This window comes from Ctenopharyngodon idella, chromosome 2, assembly GCF_019924925.1.
Source record: "Ctenopharyngodon idella isolate HZGC_01 chromosome 2, HZGC01, whole genome shotgun sequence".
Lineage (NCBI taxonomy): Eukaryota > Metazoa > Chordata > Actinopteri > Cypriniformes > Xenocyprididae > Ctenopharyngodon > Ctenopharyngodon idella.
In genome coordinates, this window is record NC_067221.1 from 4,882,290 (window position 1) to 4,895,573 (window position 13,284).

The window sequence follows — 13,284 nt, forward strand, 5'->3', positions numbered from 1 at the left end:
TTTTATTTTCTTGGACAGTTTCAACATACATTGTTTACATGACTAAATAAGTTGAGGAATGAAAAAGACATATACTATTTATCATACTGTTACAATGACTATTATTAATAGGCAGAAAAGTTCGCTTTTGTTCACAGTAGAGTACTTGGTTCAAGGCACATCAGTCGAGAACTTGTTTCTTAAAAACTTGTTTACACACCACTCCACAGACCCGCATTTCCTGCAAAATAAAATGAAAAATAAAACATTTTTTAGTTTAAACTTTTTAATACAATTTTAATACGTATTTTTATTACTTTAAGGCGAGAGACACTGAAGAAAGTTAAAAAATAAACTAATAGTTATCACCATACTTCCCCAGTGGATTGACTACAATAAGAATTGCAAAAAAATGTTTGTATTACAAGTTTTCTAAAATGTCATGCTTAGATATGCAAATGAGGCAATGTTTACTATTAAAAATGTGCTATTTGCATACATTTCTAGTACAAAAATCTGAACATTGGATGAAGTCAGGTTGAGAATTCTTGTTTATTTTTTTTATTTATTTATTTATTTATTTTTTACATATTAGGTTTTTAGGCTACAGAGGGGATTTTGGGTATCTTTTTTTATCACTCCATAATTCAGAAAATACTGACAGAAAAAAAAATTCTTTGGAATAAAATGTTGTATGTAATCTTTCAAATTATATATGAATAAATCCCTCTGTAAACAACTTAAGAATATAGAAAACTGTAAAGTTTGGTGTAAATGCTTCTGAAGTGGAGATATATGGCTCAGTGCAGGAGAAAAAACTCATTTTGAGAAAACTGCCTTTAATAATATGTATTGTAATTGAAATCTATAGACACAAATAGATAAAGTGGCAAAAAAATAAATGCTTAACGGTGGGTATTGGATGTTTTCTTACCACTAGTCTGAAAAAAACACTTCATTAAAAGCCAAAAACCCCAAAATCGAAAAAGCAGCGTTTTAGCCTGTAGTGTCTTGCCTTAATAATACAAATGTATTTTTAAATACATTAAAAAATAAAAACAAATAAGCCATGTAAATATACATTGTCCTAAAAATTAAATGCCTACTTTAAAAAATCAACTACATGGACATGAAATATCAATTGGAGTTACACTACTGTTTTTAATGTATTTTTCATAAATAAATTATGGTGAGGATATAGAAAGACGGTTCACTCATAATAAATGTTATAAATGGGAGAAACTGCAACGCGCAACATGGCGGAATACTTGCCGCCTTCTAAGTAAAAGAGCCAATCGCTGATTGATAAATGCCGTTAGAAGCTCCGGTTCCCATAGAAACTCGTATTGGCTCGTCTAGCCTGAAAAATAAGGTTTTATAACGCTATTTGAGCATTAGAAACAACATTTATGAGACAGTTCATGTCAGATTTTGTTGCTGATTTGAAATATGATATTTAATTGTGAGTTCGCCAAGCAGTTTTTGAGATTTCAGGATTCCCCCATTTAAATAGATAGGACTTGGTCTTGGATGCCTGAAACAGCTGCCCGGAGGCATTGCAAATATGGCCGCCGAGTGAACAGACTTTCCTTGAATGGGACTTTGGCATAAGAGACTTCTTTCAAAATTCATTGTACAACCCTTAAACTTTTGAACAGTAGTGTAAAATGATTCTTGGTTCAGGTAGTTTAGTGGTCATTATGCACAAATTTAACACAGAGTGTTGAGTAACAAATGAAGAATTCCAGACAGTTGTATAATGAAGTCACTAAATAGATTTCAGCTTACACATTTTAAATAGGTTTGCTATTGCAATGTGGGACTGCTGCGGTAATGATGTTATCTCATTAATTACACTGTTGACTACACCAATAACAAGAAGCAGCCAAGTGTGACCTCTCTCATAATACAACAGACCATGTCCTCATATGAACTGCGTCCTTATATAAACTTACCACATGTAACTCATCCCCTTTGACCCATTGTGTCCAGCCCCTTCCCTCCTTTTCTCCTTTCTGCACACACACCAGTTTGTCTCCCTCCCAGTTTACTGTGGTCTACAAAACAAGAACAGATTGACAAGCCAGAACTGACTGACAATTCACACACAATAATGTTTTGTTTGTTTGTTTTTTTTACTAAAAACATAAAGCAGTGTATTTAACACAACCTTATTTTTTAAAGCACAAGGCTTCCGGTGTCAGTCACTTTCCGTTATTTTAGCTGTACATTAGTATTATTTTAATTTATTAGCAGAATCACACTGGTTTGTAGCGCAAATAGTTTATTCATTTACTGCACTTTGTTATTATTTGCCTCTCTAAAAAAAAAATCTATATAGAACCTTAAAGGGGTGGTTGAATATGATTTCTCTTTTTTAACTTCAATTAGTGTGTAATGTTGCTGTTTGAGCATAAACAACATCTGCAAAGTTACGACGCTTAAAGTTCAATGCAAAGGGAGAAATTTTCTTTTACAGAAATAGACCCTTTTCACATTTCTGGGTTTCTCAGAAGCAGAGGTCGTAAAATTCAATAGCGGCGAATGAGAGAATACATTGAATATATTTTTTGTGTTTCCATTTGCTCAAATAGCAAAAGAAAAACTCCACAACAGTGTTTTCACAACTTTCAAAAACAGGAAAAAAATTTAGAGCGATTGATAACGGCAGTCAGAAGAGAGAAAGATGTCATTTTTACCGTCACTCCCATAGCTGTATTAGAAACACCCACACGGCAGCGTTAACTAGTTTTTTGTAATTTGATGCAAAGGTAATATAATACTAAGTATAGTGTTATAAATGTACATACGTTTTTTTAAAAATGAAAATATAAAAAACTTTGCAGGATTTCCGAAACGCGCCAAAACGCGCCATCACAGTCTGAGAAAAGGGTCTATCACTTTTTAAGGACTACAACAAACGGCTGGTAAGGACTACAATGAGCTTCTTCCCGGGTTAGTGACATCACAAACCCTAAATTTTACATAAACCCCGCCCCCGAGAACACACAACAAAGGGGGTGAGGCCATGTTGGGCTGCTTTAAGAGGAAGAGTTGTTGTAATAGAGTGTTGTTATCATGCCGTCATTTTACGCCGGACTGCTTCACAAACGAGGGTCAATTCAACACTGGATTTGCACAAACGATTAACATGACGGCACATGCTAGTCGATGAGTTGAATCAACTCCACAGCAACTACATAAATTTATCCACTAACCATTCAGAAACGTCCAGTTTCATTCTAAAAGTTGTAACTTCTTCCTGAGTCTCTCCATCAGTGTCGACTCCGGTTTGAACAATGTAAGGCTGAACACCGTTACTGACAATCCTCATTTTGGCTGCGTGAGATTCTCCAGCTTTGTTGTTGTTGAGCAACCGAAGCACGAGCTGTTAAAGCTCCGCCCTCTTCTGGAAAGGGGGCCGGGAGCAGCAGCTCATTTGCATTTAAAGGGACACACGCAAAAACAGTGTGTTTTTGCTCACACCCAAATAAGGGCAAATTTGACAAGCTATAATAAATGATCTGTGGGGTATTTTGAGCTGAAACTTCACAGACACATTCTGGGGACACCAGAGACTTATATTACATCTTGTGAAAGGGGCATTATAGGTCCCCTTTAAAGAGTTCTGGCAGGCTCTTCATATAACTTTTCCCACTATAGGATCATTTTATGGATTTAGTTTTAATTAATTAATTTTGTTTTAATTCATTTTTAATTTTACTTAAATTTTAGCCCTAATAAAGCTCTCATTGTAAACTGAACGCAAACACTGTACAAACATTCCTAAACTAGTTGACCTGACGTTCCCGGAGCACCAGGTGTTTGTGGCATTAGCCAAAACCCTCATGGATTTAAGATTCAATAGGTCATTGTATGTAAATCTCAATCTAATCCTATTTAATGACATAATCACTGAGTCATCCATCACAGTAACCTAAGGAAAAACAGTTCAGAATAGTACTACACTTTTAAAAATAATGAGGGTTTTCACAGCGATGCCATAGAAGAACCATTTTTGGTTCCCCAAAGAACCATTTTTACTTAATGTGAAGAACATTTTAATACTCTAAAGAAACCTTTTTTGGAATGGAAAGTTTCCATGGATGTTAAAGACTCCTCATGGAATCATAAAGAACCTTGATTTTTAATAGTGTAATACAAAAAAAAGTTAGGTTTTCCAGTTCTGATCTTAAATTTCCATTTTAAACTGTACGTTCATATATAAGGAGGTCACTTACCATACATTTCCTGTCATCTACACCAACCAAATCCTCCTCAAACTCCTTTCCAACATCAAACTCCATATGGTAGTTCCTAAAGGTGGTGAGAGTCTTGATATTAAAATGATCACCATTCTGAACAATCTCCTTATCAAAGATGAGATAGCTGGCAATTTTTCTGATGACAAGATTCACATCTGTAAGTTGAATACATATAAAATTGGTCAACCAAAGCCGTTTATGGTACATGAGCCGATTTTTAGTGTACTCTATGTATAACAAACTATAATCAGGTCTGCCAGAGGTACTAAAACTTTTCTCTTGAGTACAAAATACAAGCATGTATTTCCGTTTCCAACAGAATATATTACATCTCACATACCTCGTTCAGCAAAGGAAATTTCACATGGGTATAATGAATAAGTAAATGAAGTATAAGCCTACCGAGTGCTTCCATGTATTCATCAAAGTTTTCATTACTTGTCATTTTCCAGTATCCATTCATGTCCACAGGAGACATCTTTGCTGCTTTTTTGCGTTTGTCCTCTGCACTGATGTTTCAACATCAAGGTGCATTGCGGTGTCTCAAATCACACGGCAAGTTGTAATCCTAAAGCCAATTAGGGCCTTTGGATTATCTCAAAGAGCATTTACACATGTTGTGGGACTTCTGCTGTGGATTGTTTTCTCCTTTTCTCTTTTTTTGTACAGGAGCTCTGTCACCGGGAGTGAACTCCAATGCCTGATGCATCTCATGAACTCATGTCAGTCACTGCATGTGAACAGACAGATATGTCAGTTTGTAATTGTTTTGATCTCAGCCTGTCAGCAGCACAACAGTCAGTCAAAGCAACCATCACAATGCTGCCAAACCGGCTTCCGTTTACGCCTTCAGACTCCAGAGCACAAACAGGAGGTGAAGATCCGTCAGTAATGAGGTCAGTCTTCCTGACTAAATTACTCTGAAGTGTTTACAGTGGAATGTAGAATAAAATATACATGAGATTCCTGAGATGTTTATTTTTCTAAACATGGCTTATTTCCTTTTCCACCAACCACAAGAGAGTGATTTTGCCATCCAAACTTGTCTTGGTGTATCTACACTACCAGTCCAAATTGGAGGGACCATAAAGGATCTTAAATGTCTCTTATGCTCAGCAAGGCTGAATTTATTTGATCAAAAATACACTGAAACAGTAATATTATGTTGGTGTTTTGTTTCTGTTTTCATGGACTTTTAGTTTGTATAGCTTTATTTCCTGTGTTTCCTTCTAGTTTGTGTTCATTTGCTGTCATGGTGATTCATTGTTTCATTTATTGTAGTCAAAGTCCCTTTAAGACAAGTAATTTCACTCGGCGGCCATCTTTGAAATGCCTCTCGGGCATGCAAGTGCAGCTCCTATCTCTCTGAATGGGGAAACATCAAATTCTCCAAAACTCTTCACCAAGCTTACGATTAAATTTCATATTTGAAATCACCAATGAAATCTGACAACAACTGTCTCATAAATTTTGTTTCTAAACGCTCAAATCATGACAAAAAAATTGCATTTTTCAGGCTGGTCCAAGCTAATGCGCATGTGCAATTAGAACACTAGTGCTGCATTCCAGACAGATCCGAATTTGGATTTTTCCCACCTCATTTTAGGAAATAACATCTGGAATGCCACTCAGAGTTGGACATTTGGCGCATGAATTCGGGGTACATGGATCAACCCCGACCTCAGTGAGACGCGTCATTTGACGTCACTTCCAAGATATTGGCTGCTTCCAATGAATATGAACGTAAAGACAAACTATAAAATTAGACATTAAGTTCATGTAATGTTGCCCTGGTTTTTGCTTTTCATCAGCTGTTTTCAAAGCGATGTTATTTTAGTCTATTTTGCCATAATTGACACAAAAACATGATGCTCTCATTGTGTCATGGCGATATCATGTGGTCAACATGTGAACGTGATGAGTGATAACTGGAACTCACTGAGGTCTGAAGTGGGACATTTAATTTGGGATATTCCCACGTCCAACCTCGTCTGGAACGCGGCAGCAGGGTTGCCAGGTTTTCACAACAAAACTCGCTCAATTGCTACTCAAAACTAGTTTCAGGGGGTCCCCCGCTAAAAATCGCGTTCTGGGGAGTAAAATCCGCATTTTTTGGGCTGAATATTATGTTATTTGGGATCGCTTCAACATGAAGAACAACCCGCGGCAGCAATGTTAATAAAGTAGCCCAATTCCGCGGGAAAACCGCGGACTTGGCAACACAAGTCTTTGTTATAGTTCACACCTGTTTTCTATTTTAATATATTTCAAAAATGTTATTTATTCCTGTGATCAAGGCTGAATTTTCAGCATCATTTACTCCAGTCTTCAGTGTCACATGATCCATTTGAAAACTTACTGATTAGTATTTTAGTGGAAACTGTGATACATTTTTTTAGGATTCTTTCATTAATAAAAAGTTTAAAAGAACAGCATTTTAAATAGGCTATAAATCTTTTGTAACATTATCTTTACTGTCACCTTTAATCAATTTAATTTGTCCTTGCTGAATAGAAGTGTTAATCTCTTTAAAAGCCCTCATGTCATTTTGTTTTCCAATGGAACAAAAAAAAAAAATTGTAAAAAAAACCTTTTGTGTTCATGTAGGCAATTTAAGTTTGAATTTACATCCAGATCTTTCTCCCTTCCTGTAATTAAAATAGCAAAAATGATTACTATAACACATGCTAAGGAGTAATACCAAAATATTCTTCCTCTGTACTTTCATATTCGTTCTACTTTCTTACAGGCCTGTTTGATGACACACTGGATGGAGCATTCAAGATAAAGTCTGACTCATAAATTTACGCTAAGTGCTGCAGCAGTGGTGACAGAATAATGTGTAGCCTTTGGGCATTCTGATGTTCTGAACATCAAACGCTGGAAATGGTCCTTGTTCTTCCTGACACATTTCCTCTTATCTTGTCTTCCATGCTTAACAATAGAGTCCAAATACAGAGTTTCTCTGATCACAGGACTGAAGATCAAATTCAATGACGCTGTTTAACGCCCACCCTCTCTGCAGCAGCATCTCAGTGGGTGATAGATTTACAATATTGTTTATGAGCTATGCCAATTATCACTTCAAAACCCACTGTTTCCAAAGTCAAAGTGAACAAAGATGAGCAATCATTTATAAACAACTTTACTAATTAAGTTCTGGTAATTTAGTTTTATTTTAGTTTTCACTTATTGATTTTGTGTTGAAGACTTTTTGTATTAAAACGACTTTCTATTCATCCTAAAGTATCATGATTTCCACAAAAAATATTACGCAGCACAACTGTTTTCAACATTGATAATAAAAATGTTTCTTGATCACTGAATCAGCATATTACACTTATAAATATCAAGGCTCCAAAAGGGAGTTTTCGCAGCAAATGCCATAGAAGAACCACTAACTAAACAGAAAAGGAAAGGAAACCCAAAGAACCTGTCTATAGTGGCCGGTGGTAAATATATTTTGATCTATTTTCAGTAGGTGAAGGGTCTTCTCTCCTGCAGTCAGGTCAGAGATCTCCCTTATCATCATTACTCTGCTCTCTCCCCTCACTGTGAATAAACAGTCGAGTATAAAAGCTCCTCACTTGACCTGGTAACACTACTGAAGTCCAGAGCTCATCGCACAACCATGGCTGTGGATTTCACTGGAAAATGGGAGCTGGAGTCGAGCGAAAACATTGATAATTACCTCAAAGCACTGGGTAAGCCTCATCAGATGTCTGCTGTGTTTACTGAAATTAAAAAAAAAAAAATGTTCCCTTGATCCAAATGGCATCAGACTTTGTAAAGCTGTCAACACTTAGATTTATAAATAAAAAATTAATAGGAATGATATCTGGTTTTATGTTAGTGTGGAAAAAAGTCACGCTCAAGTCAACACTTAGATTTATAAATAAAAAATTAATAGGAATGATATCTGGTTTTATGTTAGTGTGGAAAAAAGTCACGCTCAGACTGTTCAGGGTCTCTAGAGACCCTGCTTTTTTGGACAAAAAGTTACTTTTATTGTTATAATTGTGATTTCATAATAAGTAAAATGAATCCAGTCTTCTCACTAGCATTTACCATAACCTTGTAAATATCGTTCATTTGAATGAATGATTGGACGTTTATATTTTTGGACTGTGAGTGTAATTTGCAGACGGTCCCTTTAGCAGCATATAGGCAAAAATGAAGCGAATATCAAACCTAAAACTAGCAAAAGGACAAACGGATCTACAGTCACATTAAATGTAGCTGCTAACTGACCTAAAGCGTGTATGAATCTACTCTGAAGAGAATATAATCAGCAGATATATAGCGTACTGCTATTTTCAACAGTGTCAGCCAATGGCTCTTTTACAACGATCAGCCAATGGCGGCATAGAGACCGCCTTCTGATGTTTGATTGACACCCTCTCATTAGCCTGTTGCGCCAAGGGAAAATAAATACTGAGCTATATTCAAAAATGAATAAACGGTTAAAAGGAAAAAGTTTTCAGTTTAGCGTTCGTTTCCTTTAAAATTTTTTTGATTCCCCCCCCAACATTCGTTTTATTTCTTTATTTATTTATATCCTTGCACATTCAATTATTTATGTATTTATTTGTACAGGAATATGTGGATTTATGTATTATTTATTTATTACATTTATTTATTTATATATTTATTTATGCATAATTTTGTGGATTGATTTATTTATGGATTGATTTATTTGCGTATTTATATATTTATTGTTTTTGCAGGTTTCGTCCTCCGTACACGATTTAGCAAATCGAGGGAATAAATTAGTAAATTGTGTGCACGATTTAGCCTACTAATTTTTTCCTGCACTGTAAAAAAAAATCCGTAGTTTTTACAAAATAATTTTGGCAGCTGCGGTTGCCAGAATAATTTTGTAAAAAATACAAAAAAAAACTGTAAACACATTTACAGAACAAACTGTACATTTTTCAGTATAAAACTGTAATTTACAAACAAGAAAATTTGAATGTAAACCAATAAATTCAACAATGCACACTACTATTAAAATCTGTTTTGTAACTTTAAAATATACTGACAACCACCATAATAATGCAGGTGGTAAACGACAAAGCCACATGAAGAATCAGAGTTCATCACAAATAGCTTTTACACGAGCTGAAGTATATACTTATATAAAGAAGGTGCACAGAGTGATTCACGCAAACGCAAAACACCATCATGGTAACCCACAACACTTACACAATGCAATAAACATTCATTAAACAACAGAAGAAGTAACATAAAACTCTAATGTACATAACTGATAACAAAAACTATTAAGAAACATGATTATTTAAACAAAATACTTTCAAATGTGGAGTGTCACACAGGGAATTGTGGGAATATCAGTTTACAGTTTTTGACTGTAAATTATACATTGATTTGTTCTTTTTTACTTCTAAAAATTGTAAAATTTACAGCATTTTACAGTGAAAATTACATAAAATGTCTGGTAATAGCTTTTACAGTTTTTCCCTGTATATAGTACGGGAACTTACTGTTAACCCATTTACAATTTTTTTCCGTAGCGTTTTTACAATATTTTACCGTTAAAATCACATTCATTTTTTACAGTGTGAATGTCATTTGCAGGGCTCCATAAAATAGCATGTCATATAGCAATAGCAAATAGTGGAGCTCTGCAGCCATCTGCTGGATAAAGTGATAATTTTTCAATTTCTTTTAAAGGTGCAGTGTGTAAATTCTAGTGGCATCTAGTGGTGATGTTGTGAATTGCAATATAGAGAAGCTACGGTGGCCAACACAGGACAAAGATGTCCTCGTCTGAGACAGCAGAGAGTAGCCAGTCAAGCAAACGCGCTCTCTAGAGCAGTTTGTCCGTTTAGGGCTACTGTAGACACATGGCGGCGCAAAATGGCGACTTAACATGTAAAGACCCACGGTGTATGTAGAAACGGCTCATTCTAAGGTAATAAAAACATAACGGTTCATTATGTAAGGTCTGTATGCACCACTGAAAACATAGTTATGTATATTATATTGCATTTCTGTCAATATATCCTTTAGACATTGCACCTTTAAAATTATTTTCCACCAGATGGCAAAATCTTAACACTAAACCATGGCAAATTGTCCATGTTATCTCCATGAATGAAAGTTAGAAATGTGGGTCTTTTTTAAAGTGAATTTTACATAAATGGTTGTTATTTTGAAGAAAAAAAAACTATTTAAAAATATTTATTTATTAATTTATTTATATAAATTTAAAGCATTCCATATCCCCCCAAAACTGCAGAAATGTAGAGTAAAAACATTAATAAAGTAAGTAAAATGACATTTGTTTTAAAAAAAACGACATTAGTCGACACCGATAGCCTCGTGGGCAGCGCCGACAGCGGGCGACCTGAGTTTGAGTCCCGGCCCACGGACCTTTCCCGATTCCTTCCCATCTCTCTCTCTCCCACTTCACTTACTGTTCTATCATAATAAAGACAAAAACGCCAAAAATAAAATCTTAAAAAAACATTATTTTGTTACAAAATCACATTTTATTGTTTTCATTAACCCCAACAGCCTGAGTGTACATCCCAAACGAATAGCTTACAAGGGTTAAGTCAACAGAGAAATAAGAAAAAGCTATTTGTGCCATTTTCTAACTCTGATTACGTCACTTTATAATATTAGGCAAAGCCATTTAAAGTATGAGAAATGACCATGCCAAGTTGCAAATATTTTGTTATTCTTACACATACATAGACATCGACTTTGCCTTCCGGAAGATTGCAGCCCACCTCACTCCGACAAAGACCTTTACCCAGGATGGGGATAACTTTGTGATTAAGACACAGAGCGCCTTCAAAAGCTATGAGCTGATCTTCACTGTTGGAGTCGAGAAGGAAGAATTCACTAAGGGATTTGACAACAGGACGCTGAAGGTCAGAAATTTCCTTTATAACTGTGATCCTCCTCTAATGATGTAATATTATTTAACCTGTCGTTACCCCAGCCTTGACCTGTAGGCCGTGATCTCAGTCAGTTTGTTCAGTGATGGACCTACAGTAAAACAAATAGAAAACAGGCCTCAACTTTTACCCAAAAGGACAAAATACAATAAGGTCTTTTTTTTTCTCATGTCATCTCAATACAGATTTATTTCTATAAACCAGTGGTGCGTGAAGTACACAAGTATAGTATTTGAGTAAAAGTATAGATACCCTAAAATATTATTCCAGTAACAGTACTCATTTTTACACTCTTATAAATGTTGGGTTAAAAACAACCCATGTTGGGTTGAAAATGGACAAACCCAGCTGCTGGGTTACATGTTTGCCAATGTGCTGGGCAGTTTTATTTAACTCAACTATTGCTTAAAAAATACTATATGGCTGGATTAAAATGATCCCAAAATTTGTTGAAAATTAAAAATCAGACACATAAGTACTAGAGGCAACAACAATAATCAAAAGGTGAACATTTATTAATAAGCAATTTAATAAATGTTTATTGTTTAGTTATTATTCGTTAAACATATTAATAAATGTTAATTTCCAACATACTTTGGGTTCATTTTAAACAAGAAATACAGTAATTTTTAAACAATACTTGAGTTAAAGAAAGCTACCCAAGCAGGTTGATCAAACATTTAACCCAACTGCTGGATCAAAACAACCCAATATGTCCAATTTAACCCAACTTGGGTTATTTGTAACCCAGCATTTTTTAGAGTGCAGTTTTATTCGAGTAAAAGTACCAAAGTACTGATCGATGAACATATTTATTCTAGCCAGAACTAGTCAGACAAGTCAGTAGTCAGCACTAATAAGAAAGAGTAGTGTAAAGCTGTCTTTAAGGAAATGTGTCTTTTTTATGTATCATGATGATCAAAAATATTTATTTATATTTAAAAAAAAGTAAGCATAATTTGCCATGTAACAGGCCAGTTCCTGTGGTTTAAGATTTATTTGACATATTCAGACTCTGGTGATCTGGGAAGGGGACAAATTGGTGGCCACACAGAAAGGTGAGAAAGCCAACCGGGGATGGAAACACTGGATAGAAGAAGACAAACTTCATCTGGTGAGCATACAGTCATTCTGTGGATAATAATTACCAGATCAATGTTAGAATCAACAATATTACATATAAATCTTTTTATTTTTTCATGAAATATAATTGAACGAATGTTGTTATCCTTTCACACAATTCCTGCTGTGTCACAAGAGAAACGTTTGGACCTCATGATCATTTCACTTGCAGGAGTTGACATGTGAGGATGCTGTGTGCCACCAAGTGTACAAGAGAAAAGACTGAATGTGATTGTGATTCAATGTCACATTCATTTTGCTGTACTCAACAAGTCTTCAAAATCAAGCTGTTGACTTGAGGCATCACTGCTTTCTCGGGAGATCAAACTGATGTGACACTGACAGCACTTCTGTAGGAGTTTGTCTTCTTCTGTCTAAATAAAGACAAAACATTACAGCATGAGTCTCACATTTCTTATGTATATAACTTAACACTAAGCCTATTGTATCAAATATTTTAAGTTGAACAAGCAACTTAGGTTTACTTGATTATCCATACAATATTAAAAAAAACATGTGAGCATCAAATATGATACGATATGATATGATATCTCTCAATCATTATTGTATTGCATTATATGTTTTGCCCCCACAATAAAAACTATACAGAGCTCTGATCATAAAAGTAAGCATTTACATATAACATTACTAGGACATATTATCGGGAGATATACAGTGACTGTCACATAGTAAATATTCATTTAATGTAAGTAGTCTGTTGTTATATAAAGATCTCATGATTTACATTACAAGCTATCAGAAATTATTCTTACTTTTTGGCTATAAATATCAGCAACTGCACCAAATTGTATATTTTTGATCAGTTTGGGCCTCTGAATAAAATGTAGGTGTTTTTTTCTTTCTCAAGTGTGAGATCCATATCCTATCATACTATACCAGCCATAAAAGCCTGATGTGTCAAATATTATAAAACACATATGCAAATTTTTATTTAGATTTTTTCTTAGATACTGTTTCAGTTTTTTTTT

General features: G+C 34.9%; 2 protein-coding genes across 2 annotated transcripts; one reads left to right on the forward strand and one right to left on the reverse strand.

The window, feature by feature from the left end:
- Window positions 1-118: 118 nt before the first annotated feature.
- Window positions 119-4,841, reverse strand: rbp1.2 (retinol binding protein 1, cellular, tandem duplicate 2). Its single transcript, XM_051879436.1, has 4 exons — window positions 4,647-4,841; window positions 4,221-4,399; window positions 1,935-2,036; window positions 119-220 (listed from the first exon to the last, which is right to left on the reverse strand). The coding sequence occupies exons 1-4, from the start codon at window positions 4,720-4,722 to the stop codon at window positions 161-163; spliced, it is 417 nt and encodes a 138-aa protein (XP_051735396.1). The 5' UTR covers window positions 4,723-4,841; the 3' UTR covers window positions 119-160.
- Window positions 4,842-7,776: 2,935 nt separating this feature from the next.
- rbp2b (retinol binding protein 2b, cellular) lies at window positions 7,777-12,692 on the forward strand. Its single transcript, XM_051879398.1, has 4 exons — window positions 7,777-7,948; window positions 10,968-11,146; window positions 12,186-12,287; window positions 12,468-12,692. Exons 1-4 carry the CDS (start codon window positions 7,876-7,878, stop codon window positions 12,519-12,521), a joined length of 408 nt encoding a protein of 135 aa, XP_051735358.1. The 5' UTR covers window positions 7,777-7,875; the 3' UTR covers window positions 12,522-12,692.
- Window positions 12,693-13,284: the final 592 nt, after the last annotated feature.

Bases quoted from the DNA above. Each gene is read 5' to 3' on its own strand.
- rbp1.2 (XM_051879436.1), bottom strand. From the start codon at position 4,722: ATGTCTCCTGTGGACATGAATGGATACTGGAAAATGACAAGTAATGAA. The intron at 4,400-4,646 runs GTAGGCTTATAC...TTCAACTTACAG, and splicing joins TGAATACATGGAAGCACTCG to ATGTGAATCTTGTCATCAGA. The intron at 2,037-4,220 runs GTAAGTGACCTC...CTTGTTTTGTAG, and splicing joins TAGATGACAGGAAATGTATG to ACCACAGTAAACTGGGAGGG.
- rbp2b (XM_051879398.1), top strand. From the start codon at position 7,876: ATGGCTGTGGATTTCACTGGAAAATGGGAGCTGGAGTCGAGCGAAAAC. The intron at 7,949-10,967 runs GTAAGCCTCATC...ACACATACATAG, and splicing joins TAATTACCTCAAAGCACTGG to ACATCGACTTTGCCTTCCGG. The intron at 11,147-12,185 runs GTCAGAAATTTC...TGACATATTCAG, and splicing joins TTGACAACAGGACGCTGAAG to ACTCTGGTGATCTGGGAAGG.